At 36.1% G+C, this 16,657-nt stretch overlaps 1 protein-coding gene across 2 annotated transcripts in view; it reads left to right on the top strand.

Annotated features, from left to right (window-relative positions):
* The first annotated feature begins 6,412 nt into the window (after positions 1-6,412).
* Positions 6,413-16,657, top strand: part of LOC127434788 (CTD small phosphatase-like protein) — a 66,690-nt gene continuing 56,445 nt past the window's right edge. The window contains exon 1 of one of the 2 annotated variants that reach the window (XM_051687760.1): positions 6,413-6,829. In XM_051687760.1, coding sequence (XP_051543720.1) covers positions 6,754-6,829 — 76 coding nt within the window. In that variant the 5' untranslated portion in view covers positions 6,413-6,753. The remainder of the gene's footprint in view (positions 6,830-16,657) is intronic. The other variant, XM_051687762.1, reaches the window with a different exon arrangement.

The raw sequence follows: 16,657 nt of genomic DNA, 5'->3' as shown, positions 1-16,657 counted from the left end.
TTTTCGCAGCAGGGTTGTCCACTTTATTTGGTATTGGATGATTCGTTTCTGTCTTTTTTATTTTATTTAAACAATATTGATTGAACTGTTAAGGAAATATAGCGAAGATAAAATAAAACTGGTGTTAAGGTGGATGGGTTGCACTTTATTATATTTGTATGATTATTTCATATCTATATAAGTTTACTATCACATGATACCAATTTCTCTGATTTATTCCAAGACAAATGAGTACTATATTCATAGTACTGCGTGCAAGTAAAACTCGGAAAATGTGAAATTATGTATTTTGTGCATCTATTTAGACCCAATAAGTGCCTGAGAAAATACGTTATGTAGCTTATGTGCAGTTTATGTGTTATGTGTAGCTCAATATTTGTTTAACGGGCAGTTTCGTCTCATGAAATTTAGTGTGAAAGTAATGAATCCTGTTCTATATTTGTCCTGATTTGTTGTATCATTTCTTAGATATATGAAAAATAAAACAACAACAAATCTGAATATATTATATTCTATTATTTTCTAATTGTCTTGAAAATGCTTTGAAATGTCTACACTATCTGGGCATTTTGTAGATCCATTTGAGATAGATATACGTGCCGGGTCTCTAAAGACACGAATAGGGATGGCATGAGTGTTTGGTGAAATTCCCATGCACTTAAGGGTTAATTAAGGGCAACATAATTACATTTTTGTAAATGTGCATAATCAGATTACAGTATATGGATTGTATGTTTGCATATATCTAACATATTCTAATCTATTGTCTCTGCTATATATATATATATTAAATGAAGGCCAAGTTTTGTTTTTTCTTCATAATTAATTCACTGCAAAGTTGTTTCCTGAACAAGTCAGAGTTCAGTATATATAAAGTATATGCTGTCAGTGCTAGTTAGATTACTTAAAAATCGCAGTCCAGTACTGATTACAAATGATATGACTAAAACTGTAATCAGTAATGTAATTGTTTTTATTTATCTAATCTGGTCATTTTTGGATTACTTTTAATCCCGGTTGCTAGGGAGGGTAGAGTCACATGGGGTAACCTCCTTGTGGTCGCTATAATGTGTGGTTCACTCTCAGTGGGGCACGTGGTGAGTTGTGCGTGGATGCCACGGAGAGTAGCGTGAAGCCTCCACACGCGCTAGGTCTCCGCGGTAACGCGCTCAATAAACCACATGCTAAAATGCGTAGATTGACGGTCTCAGATGCAGAGGCAATTGAGATTCGTCAACCGCCACCCGGATTGAGGCAAAACAATTTGAAAATTTAATTTAACCTAATTAGAAGTATTTCATTTTTGTAATCTGAATATGTAATCCAGATTACATGTAATATGTTACTACCCAGTACTGTACAGTATATAAACTATCTATACTGGGCCCAGGGCTGGCAGTACTCTGTCACTGTGACAGTGACAGTTCTATAGGTACAGGCTCTGATGTAATTTTGTAATGTCAAGTGTCATTTCCAAAGTTTCTTATGTTTGGCCAGGTTTTGATTACCCTTCTGTGGAGTGGGTGTCTGCACATTAAAACTAAATTGGCATTTCTACAACTGATTTCAAACATCACAAAGCCCATTTTGAATGCAGCTGTGCATTTAGTGAAGCATATTTTCTCTCATATCCTATTAGACCGAATTCACAATAGCAAAACAGTGAGTTACATTTCCAATACATACAAGAAAAAAAGAATTGTACATTTTTAGTAATTGTGTAAATTATGTTGAACTCACTCAGTCCAATATCCATAGGACCCTGAGAGGACCTACAGTAGTGTCCAAAAATATTGGCACCCTTGGTAAATATGAGCAAAGAAGGCTGTGAAAAAAAAATCTGCATTGAGTTCAAAAGGATAAACATTCAAAAAATTCACAAATCTATCCTTCAATTGACGTAAAAAAAATTGAAAGAGGGGAAATATCTCATTTAAATATTTTTCTCCAAAACACGTTGGCCACAATTATTGGCACCCCTAGAAATTCTTGTGTAAAATATATCTGAAGTATATTCCCATTCATATTTTATATTTTTTAGTACACCTGGGTGACTAGGAACATGAAATTGTTCAGCCATGACTTCCTGTTTCACAGGGGTATAAATATGAGGTAACACACAGGCCAAATTCCCTTAATCATCAATCACAGTGGGTAAGACCAAAGAATAAAGTTATGATGTGTGACAAAAGGTTGTTGAGCTTCACAAAATTGGTAGTGGCTATAAGACAATAGCCAAAGCATTGAAAATGCCAACACACTCTCACGGCAAAATCGTCAGGATTCGTACGACTTCTCTAAATTTGGCTAATTCGTATGATATCTTGCGACTTTTCATGAGTTAGGGTTGGAAAATGCCCATTTCCATCAGGGAAGTGATTAATAAGTTCCAATCAATTTGAGATCTTAAGAATCGGCCTGGAAAAGGACGTGTGTCTGTACTGTCTCCATGCACAGTAAGGAGGATGGTTCACGTGGCCAAAGAATCTCCAAGGATCACAGCTGGAGAACTGGTTGGGTCTTGGGGTCAGAAAGTCTAAAAAGAAATATAAGATATCACCTACATCACCACAAGTTTGAGAGGGTTTCAAGAAAAAAGCCTCTGCTCTCATCCAACAACAAACTCAAGCATCCTCAGTTTGCCAGACACTACTGGAACTTCAAATGTGACTGGGCTCTATGGTCAGATGAAACAAAAAAAAAAAAAAAGAGCTTTTTGGCAGCAAACACCAGAGATGGGTTTGGGACACACAGCGGTGAAGTACCCAATGCCCACGGTTAAATATGGTGCTGGATCTTTAATGTTGTGGGGCTGTTTTTATGCCAAAGGTCCTGGACATCTTGTTCGGATACATGGCATCATGGACTCTATCAAATACCAACAGATAAAAACCTGGCTGCCTCTGCCAGAAAGCTTACAATGGGCCCGGGTTGGATCTTCCAGCAGGACAATGATCCAAAACACACATCAAAATCAACACAAGAATGATTCACTGACTACAAAATCAAGGTTCAAGAGGAGAGTCCACCAACATGGACCTCTGAATTTGAAGGATCTGGAAAGATTCTGTATGGAGGAATGGTCTCAGATCCCTTGCCATGCGTTCTCCAACCTCATTATGCATTATAGGAGAAGATTCAGAGCTGTTATCTTGGCAAAGGGAGGTTGCAAAAAGTATTGAATAAAAGGGTGCCAATAATTTTGGCCAATGCGTTTTGGAGAAAAAAATATTTATTTAATAATGAGATATTTCCACTGTTTCAGTGGTTTTACTTCAATTAAAGGTTAGTTTTTATTTTTATTTTATGAAAGTTCAAAAGGATAAACAATGCAGATTTTTTTTTCACAACCTTCTTTGCTCATATTTACCAAGGGTGCCAATATTTTTGTATTACTGTATAAGAACATAATTAGAGAAGACTGTCTTCTTAAAATGATAGCATAAGAATCTCCTGTAATTGGTCTGCTTATGAATCACATTTGTAAGTCACTTTGGATAAAATAATCTGCTATAGAAATACAATTTACTTCAATTCAGATTTCATCCATCATTCCCTCCAAACACAGGACTGTAGGAGTTAACCACTAAATCTGAAAAATAATCCTGGACTGATTTACAGGCCTTGAGATGTCAGGTTTGACAAAGGAATGAGTTAATACATCATGGGTAAATAGCGAGTAAAACACATCTGCATAGTGCACTACAATTCATGTGGAAAGCAACTACTTACTGTATGAGTAATTACTCAAGTAACGATTTATTTTTCGGCCACAAGGTGTCAGTATAAGCGAACATTTTTAATTGTGACCTTGCGTTGAGGCAAAAACTGAAATAAATAGAATGCTTATCTGTTCTTTTCATTAATAATGCAATGTATACAATCACACGTCTACAGTACACATATTTCTATGGACTTCATCCATTAGTTATATATAATTATGAGCCTAGCTGGATATGACTGCCCAAAATAATTTTCAGTATATTCTGAATGTTCTCTTATAAATAAGCTGTTTTAAAACAACAATAAGTTCTGTGTTGTTTTTCTAAGGTCCATGTTCATTTAATAATTGAATATCACAGACTGACAAGCTACAAGACATTATGTATTTTAATGTGTTGTTGCCATTGTTTATCCTTTGTACCATTTTATGCACAAATAAAAGAAGAATATAGTTTAAAAGGCTGTAAAACTAGCTGAAGTGAAGGTTGCATCACATAGGCTATTCTTATTAAACATTAAGATCAAACACCCACCTTCATAAAATATTCAGTAACCCTCCCAACTTTCTGTCTTCATTAAACCTTTCAGACAGACTGAAATCACAGGAATTTCTCTTGTATCTAAGCTAAATAATTTCAGTGTATTTTAAACCATATATGATTGCATGAGAAATGTAATATTTTGTTTTTAGCATCTCTCTAGTCTTTCACAGATTCTTTGTATTATCTCTCACTAGAGTTCACACCTTTTATGGAGTCTTATTGAGGAAATTTGTTTGATTATTTGGTTAATTGGTCTGGAATGGTTTTAAAATGGCATAGTTAATGTGAGTTATGCTTCAGTTCTAATGGAAAGTGAGTTGTTATTAACAAACTAGTTACTAGTACAATATCTGTACTGTAGCTGTTATACCTGCATATCTAATTAAAAAAAGAAAAGAAAAAAAAGTATTTCATGGAATAGTATTTCTGATTTTATACTGGAGCCATGACATATATATATATATATATATATATATATATATATATATATATATATATATATATATATATATATATTACTGTGGGTTTTGGACATCTTGACTTTTTACTTAAACTCTAATGCAAGATCAAAAATGAAAATTCTCTCATCATTTACTCACCCTCATGCCATCCCAGATGTGTGTGACTTTCTTCTGCAGAACACAAATGAAGATTTTTAGAAGAATATCTCCGCTCTGTTGGTCCTCACAATGCAAGTTAATGGTGACCAGAAATTTGAGGGTCCAAAAATGACAAAGGCAGCATAAAAGTAATCCATATGACTCCAGTGGTTCAATCCATGTCTTCAGAAGTGATATGATAGGTGTGGGTGAGAAACAGATCAATATTTATGTCCTTTTTTACTATCAGTCTCCACTTTTGACCAGTAGTGAATGTGAAAGACAGTGAAAGTGGCTTCCACACCAGAATGTGGAAGTGAAAATGCAGATGTACAGTCAACAAATGACTTAAATATTATTTCTCACCCACACCTATCATATCGTTTTTAAAGATATGGATTTAAATACTGGAGTCTTTTAGATTACTTATATACTGCCATTTGGGCCTTCAAAGTTCTGGTCATCATTCACATGCATTACAAAGACCAACACAACTGAGATATTCTTTTACAAATCTTTGTGTTCTGCAGAAGAAATAAAGTCATACACCTCTCTGATGGCATGAGGGTGAGTAAATGATGAGAGAATTTTCCTTTTTGGGTGAACTATTCCTTGAAGCCATGATCTGTAAAGTACAAATCATGAGATAAATACATTCCTACTACACTTACAAAATCAAAATCATTTATGCTTCTGAACAAAATGACAGAACTTGACCTTCAACAAAATGACAAAACCATTCAAATCCACATGTTGCACTAAGCTTCATTCATGTGAGCTCATATGAAAGGTTGAGAAACTTAATATAAGTAAAGTTATTGCTTAACCGGGCATGCATTTGTATCCACAAAAGAGGCTGAACTCTTTGATTTATTTAGAAAATAATACATTTCCTTGTGTCTCTACAGTATTGGTTGAATTCTGATAATGAACATCTAAAAAAATTGCATTCTCAAGACAAAAGAAATCAAATCTGTCACCTTATGAATAGGATTATGTTTTGTTTGGGTCATTGTGTTTCCATATTGGAAAATGTTACATTTACAGTGTACATTGCTTTACATACATAATGTGATAATGTACATGATTCTTCACAAATATTTGCCATGGTTTCCACCAAAATACAGCAGTATTTAGTTACTACTATAAGGGGTTGTCCTTTAAATAGTCATTTTGTCTGGCAGTGTTCCTGTTCCACTGGTTGTCCTTTTGTCGTGGCCAGGTTTGAGCTTGCTGGGGTTTCTCCAAGTAGGTATGAAAGTTTGTCCTTGTGATGTATCCGATTAAAGTCTTTGTGATGGGTTGTGAAATGGGGAAATTTTTTCGCCTAATTTGTGCATAACTAGGGCATGTTGTTAAAAAGTGCAGTTCTGTTTCAACTTCTTTTTATGTGCAGTGGGGGCACAGCCTGTCTTCTTTTGGTAACCAGGTCTGTCTGTGTCTGCCCGTCTCTATGGCGAGCAGGCGAGGTTATGTTCACTGAGTCTGTACACTGAGTCTCTCTCTCTCTCGCTCGTTCTCTCTCTCTCTCTCTCTCTCACACACACACACACACACACACACACACAGGGAGAGAAAGACCGACCGCGGTTCAGACGCTTTGTTATTACACTCTCTGTCAGTGATCTTTATAGACCTCATATCACGCGCGGGCTGACATGTCGCCGTTTCCCGCCATCTGACAGGAGTATCGAGGTTCGCAATGATCGTTGCATGATCGCGCGGTGTGTGTTATATTTTATTTTGATGCGGTGGTGTTGTAATATCTCTGAGCGGTGTATGGTGCATCTGCCATCTGGACTATCACCGCTAGCTCGCTAGCATAAGGCTAGCTGAAAATAATAATAATAAAAAAACAGGTGACTGAGGAGGAATCAAATCCTGTTTCCATGGACAACACGTCCATTATTACCCAGGTCGCAAATCCAAAGGAGGAAGAGATCCTTTCTTCATGTCAGGAAAAAGGTGAGGCGTTTCGCGCGTGTTTATTTCATAGGATGTTTTTGTTTTGACAGCCAAATCTCTATGTCTTTATTGCTCTTATTAAACCACAAGATAGTAAAGATTAATGATTATTTTTAAATATAAAATATGTTATAATATTTCATAACACAGGCTAATAATTTAATTATGTTGTATCATTGATTAAAATGTCCTTTTATAATAATACATTAATATCATTAGTAATAGTAATATATATTTTTATTTACTAATATTATTATTTATATGATTAACATTATTGGGCTGTTTTATTATTATTATTATTATTATTCAGTCAATTAAATGGTTGCCAGCTCTTAAATGTCAAAACAAGTGTTGTTTTTCCAGCCTCCTGCCTCCTATTCTTTGTATTAAGCAACAATGTGTTTGACATGAATCCAATGTGCTTGCTTACTGTTGTTATTTTCATAAGGATCCCAGCAAACAATCTTAATGCTTGTGTTAAAGCCCCCAATAAGCAGATCAGATTAATTAGCCATTGAACCCACAATCAAAACACCTTGAACTGCCATTTCTATTCTGCTGTTTGAGGTGATCTGGTATCCAGCACTTTAAATGTTTAGATGAAGTTAATGAAGTTCTTGAGTCTCTTTGTCATGGTTAGAAAATGAATGTTTTTCCTCTCTGCCTTCTGAACAGCACACATGATCTCAGGTGTCTGTATCACTTGATGCACTGAAATGTGACAAATAATGTTTGGTATTATTATAGTGGCCAGCATTCTTGAACCTGTGGAATGGAATTGAATAAAAATGAATTGTTACTTATTGTTTGTATTATTAAAAGTAATAGGGTGGTTTTCATGTTGGAGATGGATTACTGTTGTCTTTAATTGTAAAATATGTGGAAGTATTGGATTAACAGTCTGCAGTCTGTGCTTCTATTCAAACATGGTTGTTTGTAGAAAAGTTGGTCCTTAATGCTATTGGAAAATTGAATGTTTTAATAGCTTAAAGAACAGAATGTCTCTATTGGTTCCTGTTGTGATTTTGCAATGCTAAAATTAAGATTTATTTGTACTTAATATAATAACGTTTAGTGAGTTGGCTGAGCAAATCAATACCTGATCCAGCCTGGCAAAAGTTTTCTGAGTTTCGTTGTCACTGAAACTTTTCTGTGCAGTTAAATCCCTGTTACCTTTTCCATGTACTAGTTGATAGAAACAAAATCTAATTGGATTCCATAATGCTTCCATGGAATGTCTAAATTTTGAGTAAGGGGATAAAAAATTATCAGTGGATTTTTAGAATTGCTTCCAAGTTTGGCCAGCTGTCAAGAGAGCTTTTAGACCCATGGAGGGCTTGTGCCTGTCTTAGTCAACAAAACACATACTAATGTGAGACAAAGTTTTGAGAACTCAAAACATTCCATGCTTTAAAGTTGAATTCAGTTTCATCATCAAAATGGTGTCTAATCAGATTAATTAATAAAACTTAATTACTTAATATTACTTAACACACCATTGCATTTTTTAATTAAATGAAGTGCTTTAGTAAAGATTCTCACAGCATAATCCAAAACAAAATTGGTCTTATTGTCAAATAAAGTGCTGCACAACAGAGCATCCCATTATAAATGTAAACATTGATGAAAACTTCTACTATTATTGTACATAGTAATATTATTATAGAATTGCAAATGCAGTTATCATTATTAATACTGCATAATTGGATTGGGAGTCAGATGTGAATTTACTGAAATTAACAACGATAAAATCCGTAAACCGTAATCTATGTAAGGCTATGACCGTAGGACTTCTTAACTGATATACACTTTCATCAGGATCTTAATTATTGAATTAACTTTTTCCATTAAAGTTCATTAGAACGGAACATATTTACAGAGGATAAACTCATAGCTTCATCCTTAATTCACGGGGTCCATGCTTTAAAGCTCTTTTTTAAATTCTCCTTTGTACTTGCCCTTATGATAATTTACAACAGTTCTTGCATAGTATCCAGTGTATAACTGTGGTATTAACATGATCACAGGTAAAACCATGCTCCTTATTACCACATGTAATTATGGTTTCTAAAAAATGAACTATGGAATTTAAAATGCTGAAAAACAATATCCATGTAGAGACTAAAAAAATGCCATAAAAATGTCATATTCCCCTAATGTACAATATTTAGTAAAATTATAATTAAAGTGACATATATTTCTGCCAAAATTCCATAGTTTCTACTGTTAGTGTTACTAATGCAATAAGAATGGTGATTACCATTGTGAATGACACAATGTTTTCCTCTATACCTCGTCACTGCTTTTTAGAATGTCAGGGCAGTTTAATCTGGTTTCATCGAGCTTTGCATGGAGCCTTTAAGGTTTTCATATCTTGCGCTGTGTTTACCACAGGACTGTGCGCTGTGAGCGCAGAGCAGTTTCATCAGCGCTGCGCGGGAGGGCCGCTCCCACTCGGCTCTCCCGCGGATGCATTGCGCAGGAGGGCCGGTCCCACTCGCCACTCGTGCTGCCTGCGGCCAGTGGATGCGTTGCGCAGGAAGGCCAGTCCGGTTCAGCTCTCACGCTGCGGCCAGTGGAAGCGTCGCGCGGAATGGCCGGTCCGGATAGGCTCTTGCACTGCTGCCAGTGGGTGAGTTGCATGGCAGGGCTGTTTGGAGCGGAACATTACGCTATGACCATTCGCTACACGGTCGCATTTCGCTGTTGCACACCGTCTCCGCGTTTACATCGGCTTGATTTTATTTCGCTGTTGCACACCGTCTCTGTGTTTACATCAGCTTGATTTTTTTTGCTTGCGAGGGCCCCCTGGGCACACGCCCATAAACCCATTGGATGATCCGCCCATGACAGCAGTAAATGGCAACGCTTAATAAATAAGACAATAAGGGCAACTGACCCGCCCAATGCTTGACCAGCATGTCACTATTTTAATTTGATCAATTGTCCATTTCAGTGTAAAAGGATTAATGGCACACACTCATAAGAAACATTGTTACATCTTTTTTTTTTTTTTATATAGACTTGGAACGAATATACCGGTACTTTTGACATCCCTATTTTCTTTTCTGGAACACAATTAAGGAGAACTGAAGATTCAGTCACCATTCACTTTCAAATGAAAGTGAACGGTGACTGAGACTAACATACCTCCCGTGCTTGGCTCCAGAGAATAAGTGCATTGCTCTGTTTGTCAGCCAGGCATATTTTGTTTGTGTGATGAAGTGGTAAAGCAGGGGTCCTAAATTAATCTTAATTTATGTAGAGCCATGTTTCAAGAGCAGAAAACACACACAAATCAAGCCATAGCTGCCACCTCTTATGGGAGGGAATGGACCCCTATGGCAACATTGAAAAGATTGCATTAATTATTTGAACAGATTTTAAGCTGATTGATGATCAAAAAGAATGTCCTTTAACTTGGAATGAAGTATTGGTTTGTATTGGCCAACAGCACTGTTTGGAAATAGTCTTTGACCTTTTGTATTAGAAAGGTAAAGTTAAGTATACTTGAATAGCAGAAAACAGCCTTGCTAGATGCAGTAAGCAAACAGGAATTTTTAAAACTCAGAGCTTACTGTGATATTCAAAAGAATCTCATTTTAAGAAGGTACTGTCTCCTAGCTACAGCCAAAAGAGGATAATCAAGCATAGCTTTAGAGGTTTGTCATGCAGAAACAAAATGAAGCCATGCAAAATAGTCCCCTCGTATGGTGAAAAGCCTCCCTAACTTGGCCTCCTTGGACATCGGCCAGTTCGGGCTATTTTCAGAAACCTATCAGTTTCATTGTAAGCAAAGACACGTCTTAACAAATGCAAGTCTTGTTTTGAGTGCAGCACTGGTGTTGGTGCTTATGGATTGTACCTTCATTCATAATGGATGACTTGTAGACGCACGTGATGGATGAGGTCATGAAGACTTTTTGGGATTGCCAAAGTCTCTAAGAAAAATGGCCAGTCAAGTTTAGGCTGTCGCCTTGCCACTGTTTGGCAGTACTCTCTCATTTTGCATTCTTGTTGCAGCAACCTTGCATTCTGAATATGTGAAGGGGCATGCAGCCTGAAAGCTCATTTTTGGTCTGTGAGTGAGCACCAAATTGCAAATGAAATACAGTGGCCCTAAAAGGTATTTGCCTGAAAGTCATTACATGAGATGCAAAATATCAAACCAAGTGGCCTCGGCAAATAAATGGTGTTACAACTTTTCTTTGAAAAAGCTTTTCTTACCAATTGGTCTTAAGGTAGCCTAATTTTAGTGGGTGTATAATAAAGTCAGTTCAGCACATTAACTATGGACAATTGGACAATTTCCACATACAGTAGCTGGACAATTGTCCAAATGCTTTTTGTCTTAAAACAAAAACAGTATATCAATTGTTTTATCATTTGAAACCTAACAAACCTTTTTATGTGTAAAATGTTTTGCATGAAAATTGTGTTTGTGCTAGATTTGAAAATAAATGCCACTTAATTTGATATTGCAATAGCCTACTTGGTTTGTTAGTTACTTGAAGTTTGTAGTGTGGCTTAACTGTCCAATATTTTTTGGGCCACTGTAAGTGCTCATAATTCTGGATGATTTAAGATGATAGTACATTATGATTGTTTGCAGGGCAGGAGGCCTTGTTCTGTCTATCCACAAAAATCTGTGTTGCATAAACACCAGAGAATTGGCTAGTTAGCGTCAGGAAGTGCAAACTAATGACATCATACATTCAGCATGAAACACTGTTCTCTGACCAACTGTAAAAACACTTCCTTTATCATCAGTCTCTGGTTGGTGTCCAGTCTGTTTAGTTTATGCAGCTTGTTGCAAAACTCAAATATTATGGTTTATTAGCTTTTATGCAGGCTTCGCAGCGTGGGGGAGGGTTGTTTGTGCACCTTTTCCGCTAAGCAATATATCAAATATATATTCGGTGCTATAAAATAAGCTACATTGTGAATATCACAATGATTTTATGTGGCCATTAAGTTTCCTAAAGACTGCGTCATAAAACTAGTTTTGTTATTTCTCCCTGTCCTGTGACTTACGAATATTAGGCTAAAAAAATGCTGTTAGAGTGGATATGTTTGATGCATTTCTGCGAATCAGTTTAAACTTTCCAGGTTTCGATTCAGAAATAATCATTTTGATAAGATTTTTCAATTTGTTTGCAAACATTAGTTTGTCATTATTCAAAAATGTTTACTGATGCATTATTTATGGGCAATGAATTAATTAAATTAGTTGTTATTAAGAATTCATAGAGATTTTAGCTATTTTTAGTAACTTTTAGCACTTCTTTGGGGAATCAAGTTTAATACCTGACCTTAGTTATTATTTTGTTTAGAGACAAGTAGATGAAATAGAAACTGTGATATAAACGTTAATTTGAAACATTTTGCAATTTGCTAAATCTTGTTCATGTGACATACATTTTTAAGTAAATAAAGTTGAATAAACTGATACATTTGTGTATATCTAACAAAGGTTTTCTTGTTGTGCTGACATAAAATGACCATAAGTTGAATTTACTTAAAAAGCGTGATACAAAAATGCTACATATTCAGTATAGTTTAAGTAAACCCAACACATAATTATTTAGTGTACTTCAAAACAAACAAAAATCAACCAACAAACAAACATCCAAGTCTTTTTTGTGCTAAATGTGCGTCCAATTCACTGTGCGTAACAGATTAAATTATTTGGGCAAGGTGTATGGCTATGACAGTGCTGGCCACATCATTGAGCTGTATTAAGGAGACATTCTATGAAAATGCTTCTGGCTTCCCCATTATGCTCTGCTCTCTATAAATAGCCTATCAAAACATGACATGTGTTAATAGAGTTCAGAAGGAAGAGCTTCTCAAGCACTAGAAGGCTATCCCTAGGCAATTGAGCTACATGACCTCATAGGATGGCATTGAATTGAATCAAATGCACTGCAGTGCTTTATGCTTTGGTGCTACGTTGCAGCCAAACTGGCCAGCTTTTCTCGAATAAGTCTTAACTTTGTCTGGTATCATTGGATGATCCATTTACCTAAATCAGATTAGGAAGTGTCTGAGCATGGATGTTTATCCCCACACAATTCACACTGCCTGCCAATTAGAAGCTGCCTGGCACCTCAAACAGGATCACTTTACACTGAGGAAGCCTTTACTAATTCTTGTGCAATATTATAGATACGTCTATAAATCTAGTTGCTGATTAGCAAATGGATGTATGATTGTTGGATTTTTGTTTGGCTTCTTAATCTGGCAATTCAACCAAGATAGACCAGCATCAAACCAGCTATTACCCACTAACCAACATAATCATCTTAGACCAGTATGGAATTGCACATGCTGGTTTACGATGGTCTTTTTAGCATGGATAGCTCCGATATTAGCCTTTGCTTATCATCACATGGTATGGTGTTGATACATTCTTAATCTAAGCATGGTTTATTTCCATTTAATGTGGCCTAATGTTTTCCTTACATGGCTTTTAATGTTTTTGAGATCATGACCAAATTGAAGCACTAAATAATTTGTGGGTCTTTGTAGATCTCAGGATATCGGTTTACTCCATTGGAAAGTCCATTGATCAAGAACATGAGGGTGCACTGAAAACTTAAACTCTTCTGCTGGCTCCAGATGTAGTCTTGATTAGGAATCCAGCTTTATATAATGGACAACTGGCATTATCAATCTGTTTTTGTAGACAACAACAAGGCATTGAGGAAAACCATGTTGGACAGGATTTCTTTCATTTTGAATCCGTTAGCTGAAATGTACTGCAAGAGCCAGCCTGAACTGTATATAGTTTTAACAAAGGAGTAATATTTTATATTGAATGCTTCAAATTCCACAATGTCTGATAACATTTCCAAAAAGGTCCACTACATATTGTTCTCTTGTAAGAACTCATTAGTTGTCACTTTCAATTCCCGAAGAGCTCGGAACCCTAAGAGCTTTATTGTGTCATTTACAGTCTTAGGGGCTGTTCACACCAAATGTGTTTTTTTGTGGCCATTTGCACTGTTTTTCAGTTGTTTATCTATGTAAAATTAGACGAATTAGATGGATATTTTTGACCGTTGTGCCACATCTCGCTGTTTCTTCAACATGTTGTGCAGGAGCGCTGCTTTTTTAAAAGAAATTAAAAGAACTCGAACTTTTAATATTGCGTCTCATGGCACCTGCGTTCTGTTACATTCATTGCACTGCATTTTTTCTTTTTTTGCACAAGAACATGTTCATTCTAAATGGCCCCTTATGTCAATGTCAGTAATGTAGAGATCCATATCTGTAGCAATCTTGGAGGATTGGAGAAGGTATTGTATCTTAAGATTTGGTTTCTCTGTGTAGCTTTTTTATCTGTACTAAAGATCAGGCCCACCATCAATATCAAAATTCAGTCTTCTTTCTTTAAAGACAGTCTTCTAAATACAGTCTTACTCTCTTTAATTGTTAATGCCAACTCGGAAGACTTAATCACTGAGAGCTCTGGGGATTTGTGGTTTCTGGAAGGTTGACGGAGGTGTTGAAATGAAGCTGAGGAGATGGAATACTCTTGGTGATCCAGCCAGCCAGAGACCATCAGAGGCAAGATAGAGTGGGTGGGCTTCTCTTCCACTTGTGAAATTATACCTACTGGCACCCTCCTGAGTTCATCCCTCGATGGCACTGGGTGTGTGTGTGTGTGTGTGTATGTGTGTTTTATGTGTTAGTATATGTTACTATACTGTGAATGTGTGAATTACTATGCCTCTCTCAGCCTCGGGCTTTCTGTATTTAGCACCTCAGTAGAATTTGAGAGTGTTTGAGCACATGTTTGTGTATTATTTATGCAACAGATCTTGTGTGTTTTGCTCAAGCTTTGCCTCTGGTTTGTTTTGGATTTTGAAATGTTCTTCAATATTACAGGAATAGCCCAGAGAAAGCAATTAGAGACAGAAATAACACTGTATTTTAAATGGCTTTTCTAAATAAACATGTTTACAACAAGTCAAGTTATTTGACCTCTAGCCCTACACTTGTTATCACTATTAATTGAAATATTAAATTAAAAGTAAACTGTGTAATTTCCAACCTGGTCCCATAGAATCACGTTATTCCTACATTTTTGCAAAATTATTTATACGTGGCTAAGTTTAGGTTTAAGGTTTAGAGTAGGGAGGTACGTTTTGTTTATTTAAAATTTGAGCATTAACTTTAAAGCGGTATTTTTTTTTTTATATATATATTATTTTAATTTGATCCTTGATGCTCACTTATAATATTAGTGAAGTTTTTTGCACAAAAAAATAAATAAATACAAATAATTAAAATAAACCCAATCATATATTTGTTAAACATGATCATTTTCCACTTTCATTCTGACCCTCTGTCTGAAACGCTCGGTTTTGGTGCTGCATCTCCTTTAAGACTTGACAGTAAATGCCCACTGTTATGATTGGCTCTCTGCTCTTGACTGACCTGCCATCTCACTGCTCACCGGTACTGGGCTGGGCTACGGAAGTAATAAGGTAAAGTAGGCATTGATGTGTTGTGGAGGTGGTCAGATTCAAATGTCTACCACAGTGTGACATCACAATGTGGAGGAAGTAGAGAACGATTCATTTTGGCAGCTTGGTTTCAACAAATGCTCTTTTTGCAGTAATGAGGAAGTTTTGAGTTCTGAAATTTAGAGTATTTTTTTATAGTAGAATGTACTCTTACAGTACATGTGAAAAGATAAAGGAAAATTAAAATTCCTCATGTCATGACCCCTTTCTTACCTCCCTAACCTAAAACTTTTGCCTGAACCTAACCAATATTGTTTTAAAATATAAAGGAGACATTTAAAAAAGGCATCCTTACCAAATCAATGTCTAAACCTAACCATTAGTGTTTAAAAATGCTGAAGCGAAATGAAAAAGCACATTTTCGGCAGCAACCACCTTATTTTGTGCCGCTTCTATGACTCTGTTTTATGTGTCAGCTTGAGTTCATGGCTGGTCTTGAACCACAGTCCTCTGACTCTAATTCCAGTGCCCTATCAGGTGAGTTTACTATGTGCAGACTATACATTCTGGAATAATTGTATATATGTAGGTGGGTCTGTAGTACAAGCATTAAAATGTATAGTTTTTCAAAAGATGCGTTAGAGAAAAGTTTGTCGATATCATCAAATAGCTGGGTCTGAGTAATAGAGAAAAAAAAGTATTTACAAAGTCATTATCAGCCATTAAAGTCATGATTTGAGTGAAAGTGAATGAAACACAGTTGTAGCACCTCTAGTGTTCATTTCATCTGGAAACTGCAGAGAATTATACCTGGAGACACGTTGGACAAATGCTTACTTATAGTTGTCCCTACATATTAAACTCACGCTTGTGTACCGTATCATGTCCTTTTGCTTTTACATAAGAAAAGAGTAAAAGAAAATTTCTCATTTTTCTTTTACTAAGAATGGTTTTGTTGACTTAGTAAAACCCAGCATAACAGTATGACACCTTCCTTTAGCATGATGTTCATTACCATAACCGGATGATTTAATTTGACCTCATTATCTGTATATTGCAGTGTTTTTGCAGTAGCACAAACAGCCCATTTCTCCAGCAGGGAAGGCCTTACTATTAGGGCTACTGGTTCTGTCTGTGAATATTTCTTAAATTGTATCTGCTGCCTCAGCATGGACAAGCTCACTTCATAAGCTGAGAGATAATAGAGTGGCTTGAAACAGGAAAAACGAAACAATACTGAAGCAAGCTGGGACATGAGCAAATTATATTCCATTAATGTTGACATTGTGTAAAGCACCACTGTATTCTATATAAGATCACATTTAAATGGCAGATCTGTGGTGGGTGTGTAAGA

This window comes from Myxocyprinus asiaticus, chromosome 44 (assembly GCF_019703515.2).
Source record: "Myxocyprinus asiaticus isolate MX2 ecotype Aquarium Trade chromosome 44, UBuf_Myxa_2, whole genome shotgun sequence".
NCBI lineage: Eukaryota > Metazoa > Chordata > Actinopteri > Cypriniformes > Catostomidae > Myxocyprinus > Myxocyprinus asiaticus.
The sequence above is the reverse complement of the archived record's forward strand: the minus strand, read 5'-3'. Positions and strand labels throughout refer to the sequence as shown.